This window comes from Chlorocebus sabaeus, chromosome 22, assembly GCF_047675955.1.
Source record: "Chlorocebus sabaeus isolate Y175 chromosome 22, mChlSab1.0.hap1, whole genome shotgun sequence".
Taxonomy (NCBI): domain Eukaryota; kingdom Metazoa; phylum Chordata; class Mammalia; order Primates; family Cercopithecidae; genus Chlorocebus; species Chlorocebus sabaeus.
Window position 1 is genome coordinate 25,732,125 of NC_132925.1, and position 20,372 is coordinate 25,752,496.

General features: G+C 37.7%; 1 protein-coding gene across 12 annotated transcripts in view; it reads right to left on the bottom strand.

Annotated features, from left to right (window-relative positions):
* The window catches only part of CBLB (Cbl proto-oncogene B), a 214,594-nt gene extending 201,685 nt beyond the window's left edge, over positions 1-12,909 (bottom strand). For 2 of the 12 annotated variants that reach the window (XM_038003262.2, XM_038003261.2), the window contains exons 1-2: positions 12,512-12,909; positions 11,203-11,384 (exon numbers count right to left, since the gene is read on the bottom strand). Coding sequence is in view for 9 of the 12 variants with exons in the window: in XM_038003257.2 (XP_037859185.1) it covers positions 11,203-11,370 (168 nt within the window). In the remaining 3 variants the exon portion in view is untranslated. Of the gene's footprint in view, positions 1-11,202; positions 11,385-12,091; positions 12,457-12,511 lie in introns of those variants that run through there. The other 10 variants (XM_038003255.2, XM_038003250.2, XM_038003254.2 and 7 more) reach the window with 8 other exon arrangements.
* Positions 12,910-20,372: the final 7,463 nt, after the last annotated feature.

The following is a 20,372-nucleotide window of genomic DNA, read 5'->3' on the forward strand; positions in this document are numbered from 1 at the left end:
CACTTGAACCTGGGAGGCAGAGCTTGCAGTAAGCTGAGATCACATCACTGCACTCCAGTCTGGGCAAGACAGCAAGACTCCGTCTCAAAAAATAAAAATAAAAATAAAAATAAAATAAAAATAAAAAAAAGAAATCATTGGGGATCAGGGTTTTTTTTGGAGGGGGACTACACGGGGAGAAAAATCTGGCTCAAATTTCCAACCATCGGCCCTAATTTAAGATAATATTTTTCACATTAACCCAGGGCATGATCATATATTCTTCCTCTTTGTAAACAATGCCTTAAAGCAGAATTGTTGAGTATATAACCAACAAACTAATGGATTGGTTGACTGCTATTTTTTTACACAAATAGTTTGACTGTATTTTTCCTTTACTTTTACAATTGAACTCTGAAGTATCAAGTATTCAAATTAATAACCCAAAGGTACAGGCTTAGTTTAAAAGTAATAATATTATTTTAATCTCCTAGAAAGTCCTTGAAAATGTAGAATGGCATCTCATTTACTAAATAATAGCAAATCTTTACAAAAGTATAGTGAAAAGGGCTGACAGAGCTTTTTTACCCCCCTTTTAACACACGATACATTAGTATAATCAGAGTTCATTCTGCCCTAAAGATTAAGTCCCAAATATGTCAATTATTTAATGCTTGAAAAAGAATATGGTTTTTAAATTATTTAAACCAAAAATACTATCACAAGTATACATAAATACCAAGAATATTGCCAGCAACATTCTACAGCAGGCATAGTTTAATTTCAGCAACATAAAACTTGGTGCAACATGACACAGACTGATACATTATTTTCTTGTAGTCTGGGGACCAGGCAGCTTCAAATTCATTTCCTCTATTAGGGAACTTTTTAACTGATAAATACAAAATTTCTGTCAGGTATTTTTTTTTTTTCAGACATTCCACATAAATATTCTTCCACAGAAACGTTTACATTTTACAAATATTTAACTCACTATTCTTTATCTGAACTTTTTTCTCATTTGCTTTATTTAAAACTGTAATTCCATGTGGGAATTTATCGCTTTATCAGGTGGAAATTGTTTGAACTACTATATGCCAGGTACTGAGCTTAGTGCTAGGAAATTATAGATGACTAGAACATACTTCCTGATTCAAAGAGATGCAAAGAGTCTGGCAGAAGAGACGTAGTTCTCTGTAATTAACTTAAGAGCAATGTAATTCTTGCTCTAAGGGATCTTAGTAAAGATTCCATCCAATCCATTCATTTCCAGATTTTAAAAAAAAACTAAGAACTAGAAAGATTAAGGGACCATTAAAATATCATTAATCCAATACAAGAGCTTGCATCTTCTGAATCTCGGGCTGATCTTTCTAACTATATCACAATTTAATTAAAATTAGGCATATAATTAATGATCCCTGCTAAACTCATTTACATTTTAATTTTATTCCATTTGCAAATTTACATAAAGTTCAGGACCCATTTGTTAATTCAACAAACATTTATGTGGCAGGCATTGTTTCAGGCTCTAGGGAACAGAGAAAGTAATAAATCACACACCTGCCCTCAAGCAGCTGTCTAGTGGGAAAGACTGGTGGCTTAGGAAAAGAATTACAGGAGAATTTAGTGCTATGATGGAGGCAAGCACAAACTGCTACAGGAGAAAAGCAGCAGCTCACTCATTTCCACATAAGACTATCAGGAAACACACACTTAACTCTGTCAAAAGGAGTATTCTAGGCAAAAGAGTGTGCAAAGGTTTAAGAGACACCAGAGAGCAAGCATGTTAAGAGAGGAGTAAATGCAGTTATTCTAAAAGGTCGGAGCATAGGAAGGAAGGCTGTGAGTGACTAGTATGAGAGATGTGAAATAGGCCAGAGTCAGCTCATCAAGGCCCTGTAGGCTAAATTGTTGTCTAAATTTGCACTTGGGAAAGTGCAATATACAATGCTGAACTACTGTATGCCGCTGAGTGCACAGTTCATCAGTTGGATTACTATTAAACCCTGTGATTTATGACAGCTTCTGCCAAAAATGAATAACCCTACATCAGGACTATGACTTCTAAGCAGGTCAAATTCAATTTCATTCAATAAATATTTATTGAGTACCTGCTATGTGCAAGGAGTTGCAAAAGCCAGGAAAGAAAAATTGCTTTTCTAAAAGCAGTATATTAGACAGAAAAATCAAGCTCACCACAAGGGTCAAGTTCAGATTCAAAAGGTTACACCTCTTCTAGAAATACCTAAATTGCTTCCTAGAATGAAGGTTGGTACTAATACAGAAGAGCTTTGATATAGAACAAATCTGTAGTCACATTATAAAATGATGAACTTTTTAGGGCACCGATTGGTGCATAAAAGAATTGGTTCGATAGCAATAATGCTCTTTTCATTTGAACTAAAAGGCAAAACATTTATTATTGGAATTAGGCTGAAAATTCCACTATAGTCATTGACTCAAAAAATTTGGAAATCACCAGTACCAATTCCTTTTGACATGTCAACACTGAAATACAGAACTAGAACCTAACTAAGGTTACTGCTCAGAACCCTGATAGCTAGTCTTGAGAATCAGGAACTGTCTCCATACCAATATACAACTGACTTTTATATTTGCTTAAATGTATTAGAAATGTTTAAGGAGACTCTCTCTGTACATGTAGTCTGCATTGTTTCACATAAATAAAAATATATTATTAATAAATGGGCTACGCATTCCAATATATAAATATGTATTTAAATATATATATTCAACCATATCAAAGCAAAAGCAAATACAAAAGCAGGATTTACTAATGCTATAAGAATGTTCAAAGTCATTACTTAGTCTTGGAATAATCTTGCATTTAAAGAGTTTTCTGACTGTGCCTTAGCTAAAACTTCCAGCCAAAAGGTAAGAAAAATGTATTAGATAAGATAGTATATTCCTTGCAAACAAGGTTCAAACCAGCCTGTGAAACATAGGGAAGAACTTTTACCAAATACAATGAAAATTTCAACAGTAAGGAATTGTGCCTATACTATAAGACTTTCATTATAAAGCACACCTCACTTCATGAAGCATTCAGTTACACTGAATCAGGTCATATACTCTCAAGTGAACTACCTCATTTTTAAAGACAACATAGAAAGCCCTGGGCCGGGCGCAGTGGCTCACAACTGTAATCCCAGCACTATGGGAGGCCAAGGCGAGCGGATCATGAGGTCAGGAGATGGAGAACATCCTGGCTAACACGGTGAAACCCTGTTTCTACTAAAAATACAAAAACAAAATTAGCTGGGTGTGGAGGCGGGCGCCTGTAGTCTCAGCTACTTGGGAGGTTGAGGCAGGAGAATGGTGTGAACCCAGGAGATGGAGCTTGCAGTAAGCCAAGATCATGCCACTGCACTCCAGCCTGGGCAACAGAGTGAGACTCCATCTCAAAACAAAAAGGCCTGTCCTCCTGTAAATGTTAGAATAGGTTTCTTAATACAGTTACCTAAAAGTGTGTGTGTGTGTGTATATATATATATATCTCTTTATAATAAAAGGTACTGAAGAGTTCTTTGGGTTCTTTCCATTTTAATGTAGCAAATAATTACTACATATAAAAATTATAAAAATGTATTTTATTAAGTATAAAAATGTATAAAGTGTAAAAAAGTATAAAACATACACTCTCTTTAACAGAATATTAATTGGGCAAAACAAAATTGGCATATAAAATTGATCAAGAGTCTACTACAGCTGAATTTAGAGAAAATTACCAAGTCCTTTATGGTTTTCCATGAAGATGTCTTCAGAAGATTGACATTAAGAAGCAGCATTAAAGAACTGACTAGTTATAATTAAAATATCAATTGTATATTCTGTTCACTCTTTCTTCCAAATGAGAATAGAACTTCCTTAAAGGTGAAGAACAGTCTTTCTCATTGGTCTGTCTCTATCACCTAATACAGAACTTTGCATATACGTGCAATAAATATTTGATGGCAGAAAGGAGGAAGAGGAGGAGGAAGCAAACAAAGTAAGGAAGAACCTCAGGAAAATTATATTACAAATAGGATATCTACAACTATATTGAATAAAGCTGCCTAAAACTGAGTACAAAATTTGGAGAAGAATTTGATAATATCAAATATGGGAGTGGAAGAGGGGGATGCCCTTTTGATTTACTCCTTTGGAAAAAGGAAGCATCATATTATTCTATGGAGGAGTGTGCTTGACTCTTCATACTGTGAACACAGATATCAGAATCAAGCAAACCTAGGATCTGGCCCTAAGATTTACTAGCTTTACAACCTTGGGCAGGGTTCTTCTTCTGGAAACCTCTTAGGATATTATAATTCTTACAAGAATAAATGTAAAGTGCTATGCACTGTGTCCAGAACATAGTTAGCCCTGTCTCCTTCTTAATATTTCTTCTCCCTTCCATATTTTACATTCCATCACAAGGCAAAATCCCTGCAGATTTTGCAAAGGTATGAAAATTAGACCAAGGGCACTGAGCAGTTTGTTGAGGATCATGATTTTTAAAAGTTCATTTAGCTCATAAAGTTACTCATGCTGCCTAAAACCCTTAAAAAGTCTGGAATGTTCTGTGCAGAAAAGCAGGAAATAAGGTTAAGCCCAGGTCAGTATTCCTGTCAGCTGACATGGAATCCTCTGGTTTCTTCAAACCCAAGAGGCTCTCAGGAAAAGATGTAGGGCTTCAATATTTTTTAAAATCCTTTAACAGGTAGAATATTATAACTATTAATACTTTTTTCATTGATACTATAAGATAATATAAGCTCAACAATTATCTAAATATTACTATGTTAAAAACCTACAAAATTTGTTGGATATTTTCAAAATGTGTCTTTCATTACTAGAAAAAATTAGCAACCTACAAATACTTAAAAACAAAAAACAGAAAAACCTTAGTTAAAAGGTAAGAATAGCATTAATATATGCCCAACCAGAGTAGATAAAAATAGTACTGTGGTATCCTTTAAGTCACAGCAAATGTATAATAAGATGAACTTAATATTAAAGATAAGAATTGATTTCCATTTTAATTTTTTACTTATTTACCCACTTAATTGCTAGAAGACTAAAATATATATATTGCGTATTTCATGATACAAAAATTTAAAACTATAAATATTACGCCTTAAATCACTTCCCGACAATTCAATATAAAATTTACAAATGCCCTCAAAACTTCTCTGTATATTCCCTCACTTTCCTCCTCTGTAAGTGGAAGTTACATTTATCCACCAAGATTAACCCTTCTACTTGTTCCTAGTCTTTCCCTCCCACAGTTTAATCTAGAATGCTACTGTTTCTATTTCTTTCTTCTTGCATCTTAGGCCATTCCCTAACTACATCCTTTCCCATCAATCTTTTTTTTTTCCCACCAATCTTTGAACCTCTTCTATGGTGAGTGCACATACATACACACACACACACACACACACACACATCCAGTTATTTCTATCATGTTCAAATCCTCAAGCTAACAGAACTCCCTTCCTTTTCATTATTGTTACGGTTCTAGAACCATTTTTAAATAATCCACATACGCATTTTAATCTCGCCCCATCACAAAAGTTAAACTGCTCTAGAAAGGTCAATAATGGCCTCTAATCATGCAATTCCATGACGTTTCAACTTTTCACCCTTTCTGGTTTTCTCCACTTGAATTTGAACTTAGTTTTATCAGAACTTCGATTTTATCTTCTTCTTAAAGCTGTTTCTACCTAGGAAATCATTATGTTTTAATTCTACCTTTCTCATCACTAATCTATGTAGATTCTCTTTCCTTCTCTGGTATTTAATTACACCCCTCAAACGCCCCAAAATTCAATTATCTGACTTTTTCTCTGAATTGCTCCCTCTACACTTCCTCAGAAATCTCTGGCAGTTCTATAGCTTGAAATGCTATCTCTATGAGAATATCTACCAAATATGTGTCTCTTGTTTCTACTTCTCTCTTGAACTGTACACTTAATTTTCTGACTGTAAATGAAATTCACTCTGGCATGGTGAACTTAGCATGGCCAAAAACTAACCCCCACACTTCCTCTTTTCCTTCTTACGTTCCTTACCTCATTAAGTGCATCACTGCCTTCAGAGTCAACTAGGCTGAAAACCTCAAGAGTCACTTTCACTGCATCTTCTCTTTCATCCTCTAACTCTAAGGGGTCACCAAGACCTGAAGATTTTACCTCCAAAATGCCTCCCACATCTGAACCAACACTTGCTATACCTACTTCCAATTATCTAGGCCAGCATTTCATTATTTCTTGCCCAGACTGTTTTAATCATTACTCTTGATCATTACTCTTGCTTTCAGTTTTTTCTCTTAATCCAAGCTTTGCAGAGTCAAGTAAGTATTCTGTCAAAGCACAGCCCTGAGGTTTTCCCTCCCTGATTAGGAGCCTCCAAATGGTTTTCTACCAAATAAATTAAGACAAAATTCTTTGACAAAAGCCAAACCTCTATCATCTTCCCCTAACTTCCCCTCTCTTACTCAACAATCTATCACTCCTTCAACCTAACATGTCCTCCATTTCACTGGAATCCAGCCCATGAACAGGACAGTACCTCTTCCATGCTTCATTTTCCACCAACTTTTCACCCTTAGCAAGCAACGGTTCACCTCCGCCACGTACTACATCTCAGCACTTTATTTATACTACCTTAAAGCACTTATTACATTTTACTCTATGGCATAGCTGTTTGGAAAGGCCTATCTTTCCATAGTTGAGATTTGATAAATGAATGATGAAATCAACAGACAGCACAAAAAGCACCTTTTAAAAAGAAGAAAGAAATAGATTCAAAATCTGAAAGCTAAAAATTTTTTAATAGTAAAAAGATTACTAACTGATTAAGGCCTGTATTATGTGAATGCTTTATATCGCAGGGACAAATCAAGGTAAGTCTTGATAGGATTCCTTTAAATCTTTTACTTTATCAATAGCTTTTCTTAGAAGTCATGTACCAGACTTTGTGATCACTTCACTTATTACAACACAAATTCAAAACTGAATTGAGTACTAAACAAAACTGTCCAGATGATTTGTTATTATCCCCTAACCAAGTCTACTAGGACCCACTGATTCTGCTAAGGTGGAACAACTTCAGTGAGGAAAAGGAAATAGGTCAAGAAGTATAATTCAAATGAATGATATCCCCTGTTTTACGGCTCTAGGAAGGTGAGAGTCTCCAAATCAGTAAACACAAACAATAGGCACCTAAAACCTGTTTTACTCCACATGGAATATCTTTCAGAGGTATGAGGAACTCAGCTTAGAAAAGGAAGTTTACTTGTATTCTTTAAAATATTTGTCTATAATCCAAGCATCCTTGATTGACAAACTTTAAAATATATTATTATCACAATGAAATTAAAAAGAGTATGAATTATACTTCAAGCTTGAAAAATGTACTAACTAGACTGAGGGCAAAAGGCAGGAAAAACCTAATGGGCATCATCACTTCCTAAGTGCTTTTTAAATTCTTTCGGTAATGCAATTTAAAAAAATTGACAAGGACAGCAAGACAAAAATTTGAGGCAGGTACTCGGCGTGCTTTGCTCTTTAGCATCAATTAATTATTTTCTAATTTCCGGAGTACCCACATATGCTCAGTATATTTAGTATCTATTAGATGGAAAATTGTTTCTTCTATTTTCCATCACCTGGCTAAGATTCTCGTGAAAACTGTGCTCCGGAACCTCACATTAATAAATTATCATTCCAACCATACTGATTAGCAATCACTTCCTTACTCTCACCTCAGCATTTCCAACAAGAACACAATAATGCTGTTCCTAAAAGGCAATGGCCAGCAGAATCCAGAAAGAAAACTGTCTGAATACTGGCCAGAAAAATAAGGAGGATGTTCTCTACTCTGTTCCCACTGTACCTTGGGTTTGTAATACAGCCCTTCCTGTACTACATGGCAATTATCCATTTATGTGTTCTCTGAGTTCCTTGACAGGTCAAAGGCAGGATTATGTCTTGTCTAGCTTCATATCCCCAGTAACAAGCACTCAGTGGAAACACAGGAGGCCCTCAAAAAATGTTTATTAAGTGTTTAAGAAACCTTGTCTCTTGAGTAGCTTCAGAACAGACTCCATATTTCATTCCGGGCACACCTGACCCTAGATGTGTATTCATGATTACTACTTCCATCACTGTATCAAATAAGCATCCACTGATGTGAGGGCTTTCGGGTCGGCTAGCAAATGACACTGACATACAGAGCTAAGGCCAGAAAATCTGTTTAAATGGGACGTTTTGGGATGTGCTACTATCTACTACTCTTTTCCTCAAAACATGGACTGTGCTAACTCTGTGCTACTGATTTTCTGTTACAAAACACTCTACATCTTATAAGGAGACAACTGAGCAATTACGTTCTCCTATTCTCAGTGACCTTAGAGAAAAAGCCTGCCCTCTGAAAACAGAACATTAATTGGAAAGAATTTCAATTGACCATTTTAAATTCTAGAGACCAAGAAATGGTAAAACTACATACCTATTAGATAATTCCCCTACAACCCAAGAATGCTTCATTATTCCCTGTAAAAACAGTTATCTTCCTTTATTGGTGGCTGGAACAAACTGAAATTGAAGTTTGTGTTCATATTTGTACTTCCAAGATCTACCCTTGCAAAGAGGCGTCACAAGAAAAAAATAGTAACTATACACTTAACTCTGCCTTTTACCAATTAGACGTGAAAGTTGCTATTTTCTGTTATTCACAAACTAAATTCATGCTATCGCAGTTATTTTTTTTTTAAAAAGGTAATGCGTCAAGGGATTAACTTCAGAACTAATAATAAAGCTCCTGATGTAATCATCAGGACAACGTTGATATTATGAGCCACTTCCTTCACCACTAACAAATAAGATAAACAAAAGAGGGGGATGTTTCTGCACTACACACTTACATAAAATATACTGCCAATTAGTAATTATCAATGCCTTTCTATTTACTGTATCTTAGAGTAAAAATAAACATATTGAATTCTTTCATAATAATTTATGTGATTTCTCTGCACAAAGCCCCTGGGTACATTCACAAATGAACACAACCATTTTCATCTTTGACAAATAATGAAGATAAACAGGCAATGTACATTTGCCAACACCCGCACCCACATCCCACTAAGTAGAGACTTTTGATAACAGATTTCCTTGTTGAGTCAAGTTTCTCAATTGGAGAGACTAAACTTAAACCCACAAAAGGGTTAATAAAATAAATAATAGCAGATGTGTAACTATCAAATAGCCATCTATTGTACCATAACTCATGGTGAAATAATTAAAAGTGAATAAAACTTATGTTAACAACCAGTTACAGACCAAAACTGTGTACATCATTTTTAATGTTTCAAAAATGATTTTGTAGTAACTATAGCTCACCACTTCCTTATATAAATCTTTTTGATTTGATGTCCTAACACTCACAAATGTACAAACACTGACCACTCAAAGATGGAGGGTAGGGGAAAAAGAACAGCCCCTTTATAGAACCTGAACCATTTGCTATCCACTTATGTAGCAGGTAAGTTAGAGAAAAACCTTGAATTTCTTCTCTTACCCCAACTAATGATTTAGGCAGTGAGAGTGACCTTCAAATGCACACTCGTTAGCAAAGAAAAGATAGGCAGCATTGTGCTTGCCAAATATACGCTATTTTTCCAATTGAATAGTCCTTATTCTAAAGTATCCAATGCTAAAATCAAAACTCAACCCCAAGCAGCAAGTTGCAATATTTTGACACTATGAGATCATTCTGTCTGGAGTACTTTAATATAACAATTTGAATAAATTGGCAGAAGCTTAAATAGGTCACACTGAAGCCCAAAACTAAGGCTGTTTATCTGGCAAAAATATTCTGGCTCTGCATTCAGCACCACTGCCTGTAGAATGACAGGCTAGTCATTCATCTATGTGTCCTTTCCATCAGAATAAATGAAAATAAAGGAAATCTTGTCACATTTGTATATTGCTGCTACTACTACTACTACCAATAGTGGCTTTTTATGGCCAATATTTGCAGACAGCAGCAAATCAAAGCAAAGATGAATGTTACCATATGATTTCATGGATGCTTTGGCATATCCCTATAAAGGAATTTTTTTTTAAACCTCCATTTCTTCAGTTATAAACATACCGAGTCTTGCTTCAACTAAACTTATAATTAGCCCCAGATATCTACGAAATAAAGACATAATGTGTTACAAACATTTACGAATAAATACAGGACAGTGCTACTCCTTCAAAAAAAAGAATTATTAATTTTTGCAAACCCACAAGCTACATCTTAAATTTATTTTATAATAATACTTAGTAAAGTAGGATACTGACAGCTACAATTTCTGAGTAAATCTCTGTAAGGTATTCAGATTGACTTCTCTGGATACTGACACCCATCTTGATTTCTTCTTGTGAAATTATAGTTTGTCTGAAAGCAACATGCAGAAACCACAGAGGTTTCTGATACTCTCAGCTTCACCACCCCCAACATAAATTTTCCTTTCACAATAAACAATGTGCCATCGAAAGGTTTCCTGTTTCAAAATGGAATAGTAGATGAAAGAAACTGTTAACTCTCCCATTAACAACAAAAAAAGTTTCTTAATGAAGATGAATTCTCAAAGATGAAAATGGAAACTCCCTCAAATACTGCTTCTATACTTAAGAACTACTCTGTTTCTGGATGACTTTGAGGGGTTCAAGACTTCAGTGGATGAAGTAACAAAAAAAGGAAAAAAATTAAAAAAAGAACTAATCTGTTTCTTTCCCCAGTAAATATTTTCAGTATCACACCAGATGATTGTCATGAGTGGTCCATCAAAGACTTAAATAACCTGCTTGTACTCTTTTGTTATCTAAGAGCAACACAACCTCACAGAAGACAGAACAAACACTTCCAAACATTCTATGGCCATACACCAACAAAAAGCAGCCAATGGTAAAATTCTGCATACAGAGTCATGTAGAGGAACTCTGAACCTTAAAGAGTAGAAAGGACAAAAGGTTAAAAAAAAAAAAAAAAAGTCTTTGAATCCAACTTTTCAAAAAACACAGAGTTGAAGTAAGAAAAATGATGAATTGAAATCAAAAGACTGTTGCCGTAACAATGGTTGGTATTAATTAACTGTATAAATAAATCTGGAGAAACCACAGACAAAGTGAATAGTGTTTAGCACAGGCAACGTCAGACAGAACTTACCACTTTGTCCATGAGTTTCCAAGTCTTCTCCACGGTCCTGCGATCTGCTGCAGCTTGCTTAGGGGGTCCAACTGCATCCTGAATAGCATCAATAATACCCAAAATTCGACCTTTTCGGGGATTTCCTCCTCGACCACCAGGGTTTCTGCCATTCATTGAGTTTGCCATCTGGAATTTTAGTTCTTTAAAAGGCAGATTTAAAAAAAGAAAAGTTAGTTGATTTCGAAAATACCCACCAGAAAACTAAAGAGACTAACTTGTACCCACTGTATCTTCCTCCATCCATGAGAGCAAAACCAAAAGTTCCACATTCATTTTCATCAATAAGCTTGTGAATTTACACTCTCAATCTTTACACACAGTAGTTTTAGGAGCAATGATCCTAGATTTGCTTTTACAATACTAGGAGTTAAAGATGCACCCTGCTCAGGTTTCAAGTAGCTAAGGCTGAACTAATACCCAACTCATAAAACAAAACTTAAACAGGTTTCCTAGATAAAAAACAGAATGTTCTTCCCCTCCTGCCTTAATTCCAATCCAAAATACTAGAAAAACTGAAGCTCCTATCATAACATTTTGGGAGCCTTACGCAGAAACTTCACTTTCACTCTGTTAGATTTCTCCAAGTTATATAAACATAAAGATTATTCTACACAAACGTAAGGGACAGCTCTGTTGTCAACAAAGGCGCACGACATGTCCCACACTAAAACCACCAAGTACGGACACACGAACACATTTCTTTAAATCAACGCGGTGGGTCGTTATTCCCAAGAACCAAATGAAGTAACACACAAATAGCCCATTTGAAAAGAGACGGAGAGAAACTGACAAGAGCGGCCACGGAAAGGGGGAGTTCACTTCTCTCGCTCCTCGCCTCTGCTCTCACCCAAAGCTTTGTTTCAGGACGCCTGTGTCCCTTCCCCGCTCAAGCCCCTTCCTGGTCCCTCGGGTCTGAGCTGCGGGAGGAAGGTGGACGGGGAGGGGACAAAGTGTCCCTCCCGTGCCCGCAGCCCGGTCCGTCTCTGGCGCGGGAGGGACACTGTGTGCTCGGCGCCTGGGTGGACGCGCCTCCCGGCCGCCTGCTGCAATCCCCACCGCCGTCTGCCTGGAATCCGTCTCCCTCCTCCCCGGCCTGCGGGTTCTGGTCTTTAAACGCCCCACTTCAAACTGGACGGCGGCGGCAACGGCAGCTGCAGCTGAGAGCCGGGGCTGTCCCCTCTTCCTCCTTGGCCCGCGCCTGGCTATCCCCGGACCCCCGAGCCGGTAAGAAGTGTGAAGCCTCCCCGGCGACCCCTTCCCTCCTTGCCTTTCGGCGCCGTAGCTGTCCAGAGACACGCGTGTGCGAGGGTCCCACTCCACACGCACGCAGCCCAGTGTGTGTAGGGAGCCCCGGCGGGGAGTGGGATCGCTGAAACAGCTCGCTCCCGAAGAAGGAGCAACCCAGCGCGCAGGCCTCCGAGACGTGGAAACGCAACAATTACCGTCAAGACAAATCCACACCCGCTCTCCCCTCCCGCCCGACTCGGGGAGGCCGCGGGACGCCGCAGCAGCACTAGCAGGAGGAGGAGACGGCTCGCTGGACACCCCACCCCTGTGGCACACACAGGACCCAGGCTCGGGGCGGGGCGGGGGCGGGGCCGCGCGCCGCTGGGCCAATGCCGCACACCCGCGCACTGCCCGACAGCGGGTGCAGCCAATGGGCGGGAGGCGTCCGTCCTCCTCGCGCTGCCGCCCCGTCCACGTCCTCCACAGTACACAATGGCCCCAGAGGAAGGCCCGCTCGCAGCACGTCAGAAAGGAACTGGACTCGGAGAGAAATGAGGGGCCTGGACTCGCCCGGGAACTAAAGTGGAAACGGGAAAGGAAATGGAAGAAGGGATGCAAGGCACGAAGGAGCTAACCAATAAGGGGTGGCAGGTGGGCGTGAGCGTCGGGAGCGGGAGCCAAAGCCGTCTGGGGCTGAAAGGCGGGACTTCCTGCTTCGCTTACCTTCCTAGTCTTTTGTTTCATAGCAACAGAGTAGTGGCTGGAAGGGTGTTGCTTCTCTGCTCTGGGCGGGTCCAACGCTGGAGAAATTCATCTCCCTAGGGCTGCCAAACCCTTCTACCCAGGACAGCAGCCAAACAGGTCTATGACGTTGCTTCTTGTTGGCTATCAAAAAGAGCAACAGCCAGCGAGCTTCTAAAATGCAGAATATAGCTCACAGAGAGTAGGCTAAGGGTGACACCAGCCTGCCAATTAAAACTTCCTAAGTTTCTGAGTTTCTCTTTTGCTGTTAGTTTTAGAGGGGTTGCAGACCAAACATCAGGCTGACGAAAAAGCAAATAGTTGCCAACGCTGGCCAAGTAGTCTCTGCTAATCATGCCAGAGCAATAAATGTACCAGATAATGAGAATTGCTGATATAAATACCTTGCACCTTTTTACTTAGTGCAAGTGTCTGCCTAAATGACTGAGGAGGAGACAGCTGTTATGTTTTGTCGGCGTCACCTTTATATAGATTTCTATCCATTTAAAAACAATCTTACTGTAGCTGCTGTTCTCTACCAGCGTTGTTATCTCTTTCTGTGGTTCCATTCTTTGTGCTCTTAAGAAGGCCGACATCTGGCTAGTCTTTAAAAGAGAAAGCTACTGTGCTGGGACTTGTCTTTCAACAAGATCGTAGATTAAACAAATGCCTTCCATTTATTTCAGTTTACTTCAATCCCACCACTCCTGCTACCAACAATTGCTCTGTACTTCATACTTTGGAACTTTCTTTCCACTACAGTTGATAGCGTGTATTACACTTTACAGCTTGGACATCTCAGGTGTTCTGATATTTTACAATGAGTTTTTTGTTTTTGATTTTGTTTTTTCAAATCTTTCTCTAACCACGTAACCTGATAAAATGTTTCTCAATGGTTCTAACCACTTTCTAGCAAGTAAGAATTTTAATACTGTAATTTTTACTGTGAAGGATCCTGAGTTGTCCTTTACAGCCTTGAATTTACATGGTTAAGATTTTAATTTGACGAAAACAGAAAAAAAAAAAAAAGTGCCTTTGCAACCAGTCAGGTGATAAAGTGTGATTCAGGAAGTAATTTTGTTTCCTTGTCATTATTTCTGTGCCAGTAATTAAAGAGTAGTTCCTTGTTTTCACATTGCATTTATCTACAAAAGTGCTGGCCTCTCCATATCTCCTCCACCCATCCATGTCTCTTTTACTCATAGTCGTAGTAGCTACATTTACTAAGGGGAGACTGTAAAAGAAAAAAACTATGTTACCTTTAAAATAAATTTTTGAAGAATCAATGTATAGAAGCATGTAGCAAAACAGTGGCTTAAGGGAACATTATAACTAAGTATATCACTTATATTCATATCTGGGTAAATGTAAAATACCCAAAATACATGTTATAGCATATGCCACTCCTTTTATATGGTGTTTTGCAACTGAAAGAAATGACTTAATGAGAAAATGCCATTGCCTATGGTATCAAGCATATCATGTTGATATAAATTATAAGTTTTTAGGTGTATAGTTTGACATATTTTGAAATATATGTATGTGAGATATGGTAGCATCCCTCATCACTTATTTGCCATCTCACTTTCCTTGGTTCTAGTTACCTGTGGACAAGCAGAGTTTGAAAATAGGTGAGTATAGTACAATAAGATATTTTGAGAAAGAGAAAAATACCACATTTATATAACTTTTATTGTAGCATATTATTATTGTATTAATAGTTATTGTTATTAATCTATTAATCTCTTACTGTGACTACTCATAAATTAAACTTATCATAGCTGTGTATGTATTGGAATACTCATAGTATATATAGGGTTCAGTATTTTCTGAGATTTCAAGCATGCACTGTGGATTTGGGCATATCCTGTGGATGAGGGGAACTGCTGTATGTACATATGTACGTGTATGTACGTGTGTGTGTGTGTGTGGTCAAGAAATTATAGCTTATTGTCTGCTAGCTATTTTATCAAGCAATCTGGAATCCAAGTTAAGTTCTGGTGTAGCAGGGTTCCCAGTTGAGCTCAAATTCGGATTCAGAGTTTGGTTTTGTCTGATAAACTGATGGGGCAGTAGAAGTCCTCCCTGCCAATTATTAGAAAAAGTAAATGTGCACGGGGAATAAATAACTGCTGGGATAAAACTTCATACCCCAGGTGCCTCCAACAGAGAGACAAGAGATAAAGCACAATGAAAGATGCATGCTTCAGGACTATACATAAGGACACAAAGAAATGTTTCCATAAGAGACTTTATGATACTCAGGACATAAGCAGTAGTACTTCAGGCTGACAGAGTTGCTAGGGAAATAGTCACCTCATTTCTATAGAATAAGTCAGTCCCCAGTAGGGTACAGTTTAAAGTGAATGCAACATCATTTAGCAGTGTGGGAAATTGTAACCTAGAAAGAACATGTATATGGCCTTGTTACAGGACAGCAGTGTTCTATTGGAAAATCCTGACATGAGACAGAATGGTGGAGCTCCTACATGAAGGATCTTGTAAGCACGAGGGTGGCTAGTAAATGAGTAATGTGAGCAAACTGGTCATAAGGACATGTGAGACCCTTCCCCCAGGTCTCCCAGAAAAGAGGGGGAGACTTTGTGGCAAGAATACTTAATAAATTATGTAGAGACAACTGTGAACCCATGTGATTTGAGCATTACTGTTTGACATTAATATATGTACCAATAGGCTGGCGCCATCTAGAAAAATGCAGCTTAAATTCCAGTCTGTAAACACAAGAAATTAAGGAAAAAAAGACAATTATTTGAGGAAAATATTTAGACTTTTGTCATTTGCTTTAATTTTTCTTTTCTTCTCTTTTCTCCAAATTCAGAACTGGCCCCTCTGATACTGGACATGAATTGACTAAATAACAAAGCCCCTCCATAACTTATGTAATCCATAATAGCTCAAAAATATTAATCGAACAAATGAATTGACTGTTTAAGAGTATTACATACAAAATATAATGCTGTTCCTGTTTCTGCACAATGGAGAATTCATTTAATTCACAATTCCAAGCAAGATTTTATTTTTACTATTAAGTAGATTTACAGTGACCATCCTAACACAAAAACAGAATACCATAGCATCAATTTCTAAGTCCTTATAGAGAACATGGACCCAAATCTCAAGTTAGAGAGAAATAAGAGCAATATGACCTCGTCATATTTGGGCATAACAAGTTGTTCTTTGTTACATGAACTAGAATTCCATTCACCATTAACCCATTACATTCAATAGTTGGCATTGAGGGATGCTGATCCAGGGGCTGTCAGATATAACCAGACTCTGAGTCCTAGCTTGGGCTCAGCTAGAATGCTAGCTTAACAACAATATTAACAACAAAAATAACAATGACTTAAGATAAATCTCTCACACATAGAAATAAGTCTGAAAGTAGGAATTACAGGTAGATATGGTGGCTCCACAATTTTCTCAAGGACCCAAGTTCCCACCTTTTTTCTGTACCATGCCAGCCTTGCTTCCCACCTTCAGAATCACGTCTTGTTCCAAGATAGCTATTGGCTCTCCAGCCATCACCACTGATTTTCAGGCTAAAACCTAAGAGGAAGGTCAGGTGGGCAAATGGACCTTCCATCTGAGTTAGTTTCCTTTAACCAGTCTTCAGAGAACTCTCACAAGTATCTCTCTTAAACAGCTCAAGGCCAGAATTTAGTCCCATAGCCAAATTTAGCTGCAAAATCTGGAAGGCAATATGTTTTTTATTATGGGAAGCAATATAAAAACTCTGGTTTGTTTCTAAAGAGAAAGGGATGAGTAGATGTTGTAGCACTCTAAAATTAAATATGTGATTAATAATTCACTTCTTGAAGGAAAAACTGAAGATCCCAATGCAAGTGGTGTAAGATAATAATTTTGTATACTCAGTTGAAATCCAGAACAAACATGTGCATACACACACATAATCTTAACATCATTCCCTTAGCCATATTTATTAAAAGCTGTAACCATTTCTTTAGTGGGCAGAAACATGCATCTGCTATTACTAGACACATATATCCTTTAATGTCTATCATATGTGAGTATATTTAGTAAATTATATACAATTCTTATGACAGCATGTGTGCTCAATAATCCTGAACAATCAATATCAGAGTGTAGAACGGCAAAATTGAACAAGAAACTTTCCTAATAGTTTTCCATTGTAAAGTTTATTTCAGATTAAACAGTTACATATCTGAAGAACAAATGAATGTCTTCACAATCACTTCTTTGTGATTTTCTTTCCCAGTTGATTCCCAGATCAGTTCTTTTCCACACAGTGATTTATTTGATAGTTGTTCTTTATAATAAAGAGGAATTATATCAAAGCATTAAATATTGCTACTTGTAAGCTTGGAGTAAACCTGTTATTTTGTCTCAGTTCTATATTTTTTTCATGCCCTTGTCACATTTTCTGTGTTTCCCTAAGAAGCCATGATTCAAAAAAAATGGACAATTTTCTTTTCCCTAAAGATTTTTGTGAAGAATGTAAAATTAGAATTTGTTATAACAATGTCTCTACAGTCCCCATGCATTTTTGATTAATACCAAATAAATACAACATTGAATTTTCATTTGTATTTTTTAATTAAAAATATCAATTCAGAAATTTTAATGCTGAAGGGGATCTTAGTGTTGATCACATCACTCAGTTTGCCAGATCTGGACATCGGCAAATTGATGTAGAGTGATTGAACCCTGAAAGTTATAAGTAATAAACCTAAATGCATACATTATTTTATAGTGTAAAAACCATGTAATTACATGAAAAGTATCTGCTAATCAGAATAAAATTAACCACCAGTTATATGTTCATTTTTCTACTCAAGAAGCTAAATTAAGAGTGTAAAGATCCAAAACAAATATAGAAATCAGAAGACAATGACCTACAGAAGTAACTAACAATGCCAATAGAGATCTAATATATTGCAAATCTACAGAAAGTCTTCCCTATTGGTTTTCAAGTTCCTATTCTCAGCGTAAAGGAAATGATCTTTTTCTATTTTAATTATCTGGTTTGTTTTAGGGGACAAAACTTATTAGGCACCTACCTTTATGTTATCAGCTATAACTTCTGATAAAATTTTTAATTTCTTATTCACTCATCTATTTAGTACGCCTTTTTTAAAGTATCTAGTATATTCCAAGCATTATGCTGGACATCAGGATATACAAAGATGATTATGAACCAGTCATTGTTTCCAAAGAGAAAGGAACATAAAGAGATTATTATAAACTCAGGTGGTACAAGCAGTAATTTCTATAGGCAGAGGTCATTATGAGAACTGAGGAAAGGCACTCACACAGCTTGGAGAAAGTAATTACTAAACCAAGACATATACAATAAATAGGATTAATAGTTAATCACAGGAGGATCATTCTAGTCGGAGGAGAGCTCATGAACAAGGGCATAAAAGAAAGCTGTGTATGAAGATAGAAAAGAGGCCAGGTGTGGTGGCTCAAGCCTGTAATCCCAGCACTTTGGAAGACTGAGGTGGGTGAATCACCTGAGGTCAGGAGTTTGAGAACACCTGGCCAATATGGCGAAACCCCGTCTCTACTCAAAATACAAAAATTAGCTGGGCATGGTGGTGGGTGCCTGTAATCCCAGCTAGTCAGGAGGCTGAGGCAGGAGAATCACTTGAACTCGGGGGGCGGAGGTTGCAGTGAGCCGAGATCACACCATTGCACTCCAGCCTGGGTAACATGAGTGAAACTCCATCTCAAAAAAAAAAAAGAAGAGAGAATAGGAAAAAATTCCATTTTGTGGGGAGCAGAGAACAGTAAACAAAAGGCAAAAAGTGGCAAGTGGTGCGTAAGTGAAAATACAGCTTCATGTGCCCAATTAAAGAGTTAGGATTTGAGTTTTTTTTTTTTTTTTTTCAGGGGAAGCTATTGAAGGATTTTAAGCCAGGGGAGAGTGTATATAATAGAAACAGGAGAGACGAGGGAAATGATTTTATAACATTTCTATTTGAGAATGTTTACCCTAATGGCCAGGTTGATAATGGATCAGATGGGGTATGACTGAAGGCAGAGTGGCCACATATAGGAGATACCCATTAAGTGACAATGAAGACCTGAAATGGGGCAGAGGTAAAAAAGTGACATTTGAGAAAAGTGATTTCCATTCCTCTCAGCACGTTAGAATAACGAATTCTAGGGCCTTACTCCCAGAGATTCTGTTTTAATTGATCTAGCATATTTTTAAATCTCTCCAGGTGATTTTAGTTAGCAAGGGGGACTAAGAACCACTGATGAGTTAATTTAGTGGTCGTTGATAATTACAGAAATATGAGCTGTGCAAAAGATGGAGGAGTCAAGAATAACTGCCAGTGTGCTAGCTTTAATTACTGGGTGAAAGCCTCAACAACTGGCATAGAAAATATTATAGAACAATCTATTTCAGGGAAAGAAAGAATTAATTTTGAAAATGGAAAATTTAAGACATCTATGGAATAAGCAGATGTTTATTAGATGATCGAATATAAAGGATCACAGGTTTGGCAACATTGACAATTGAGTAATACCTGAGATATTAAACCATAAAGGGAGATTATATAGGATAAGAAGAGCACTGAGATGACAATTAAACCCTAAGGAACAACATTCAGAGAACAACAGAAGAAAAAGACTACAGACAAACAAAGGACAAAATAGAAAATCACACACACACACGAAAAAAAACAGTTGCGATTTCCATGTTTCTATAGGGTGAGCAACAGTTTCAATATAGGAAAGAGTTCCAATTTATTTTAAAAACTGCAGGCCAGGCTGGACGCGGTGGCTCACACCTGTAATCCCAGCACTTTGGGAGACCGAGGCGGGCAGATCATGAGGTCAGGAGATCGAGACCATCCTGGTTAACACGGTGAAACCCCGTCTCTCCTAAAAATACAAAAAATTAGCTGGACATGGTGGCGGGTGCCTATAGTCCCAGCTACTTGGGAGGCTGAGGCAGGAGAATGGTGTGAACCCAGAAGGCGGAGCTTGCAGTGAGCTGAGATTGAGCCACTGCACTCCAGCCTGGGTGACAGAGTGAGACTCCGTTTCAAAAAAAAAAATTTGCAGGCCAGGCGCAGTGGCTCATGACTATAGTCCCAGCACTCTGGGAGGCTGAGGCAAGAGGATCCCTTGAAGCCAGGAGT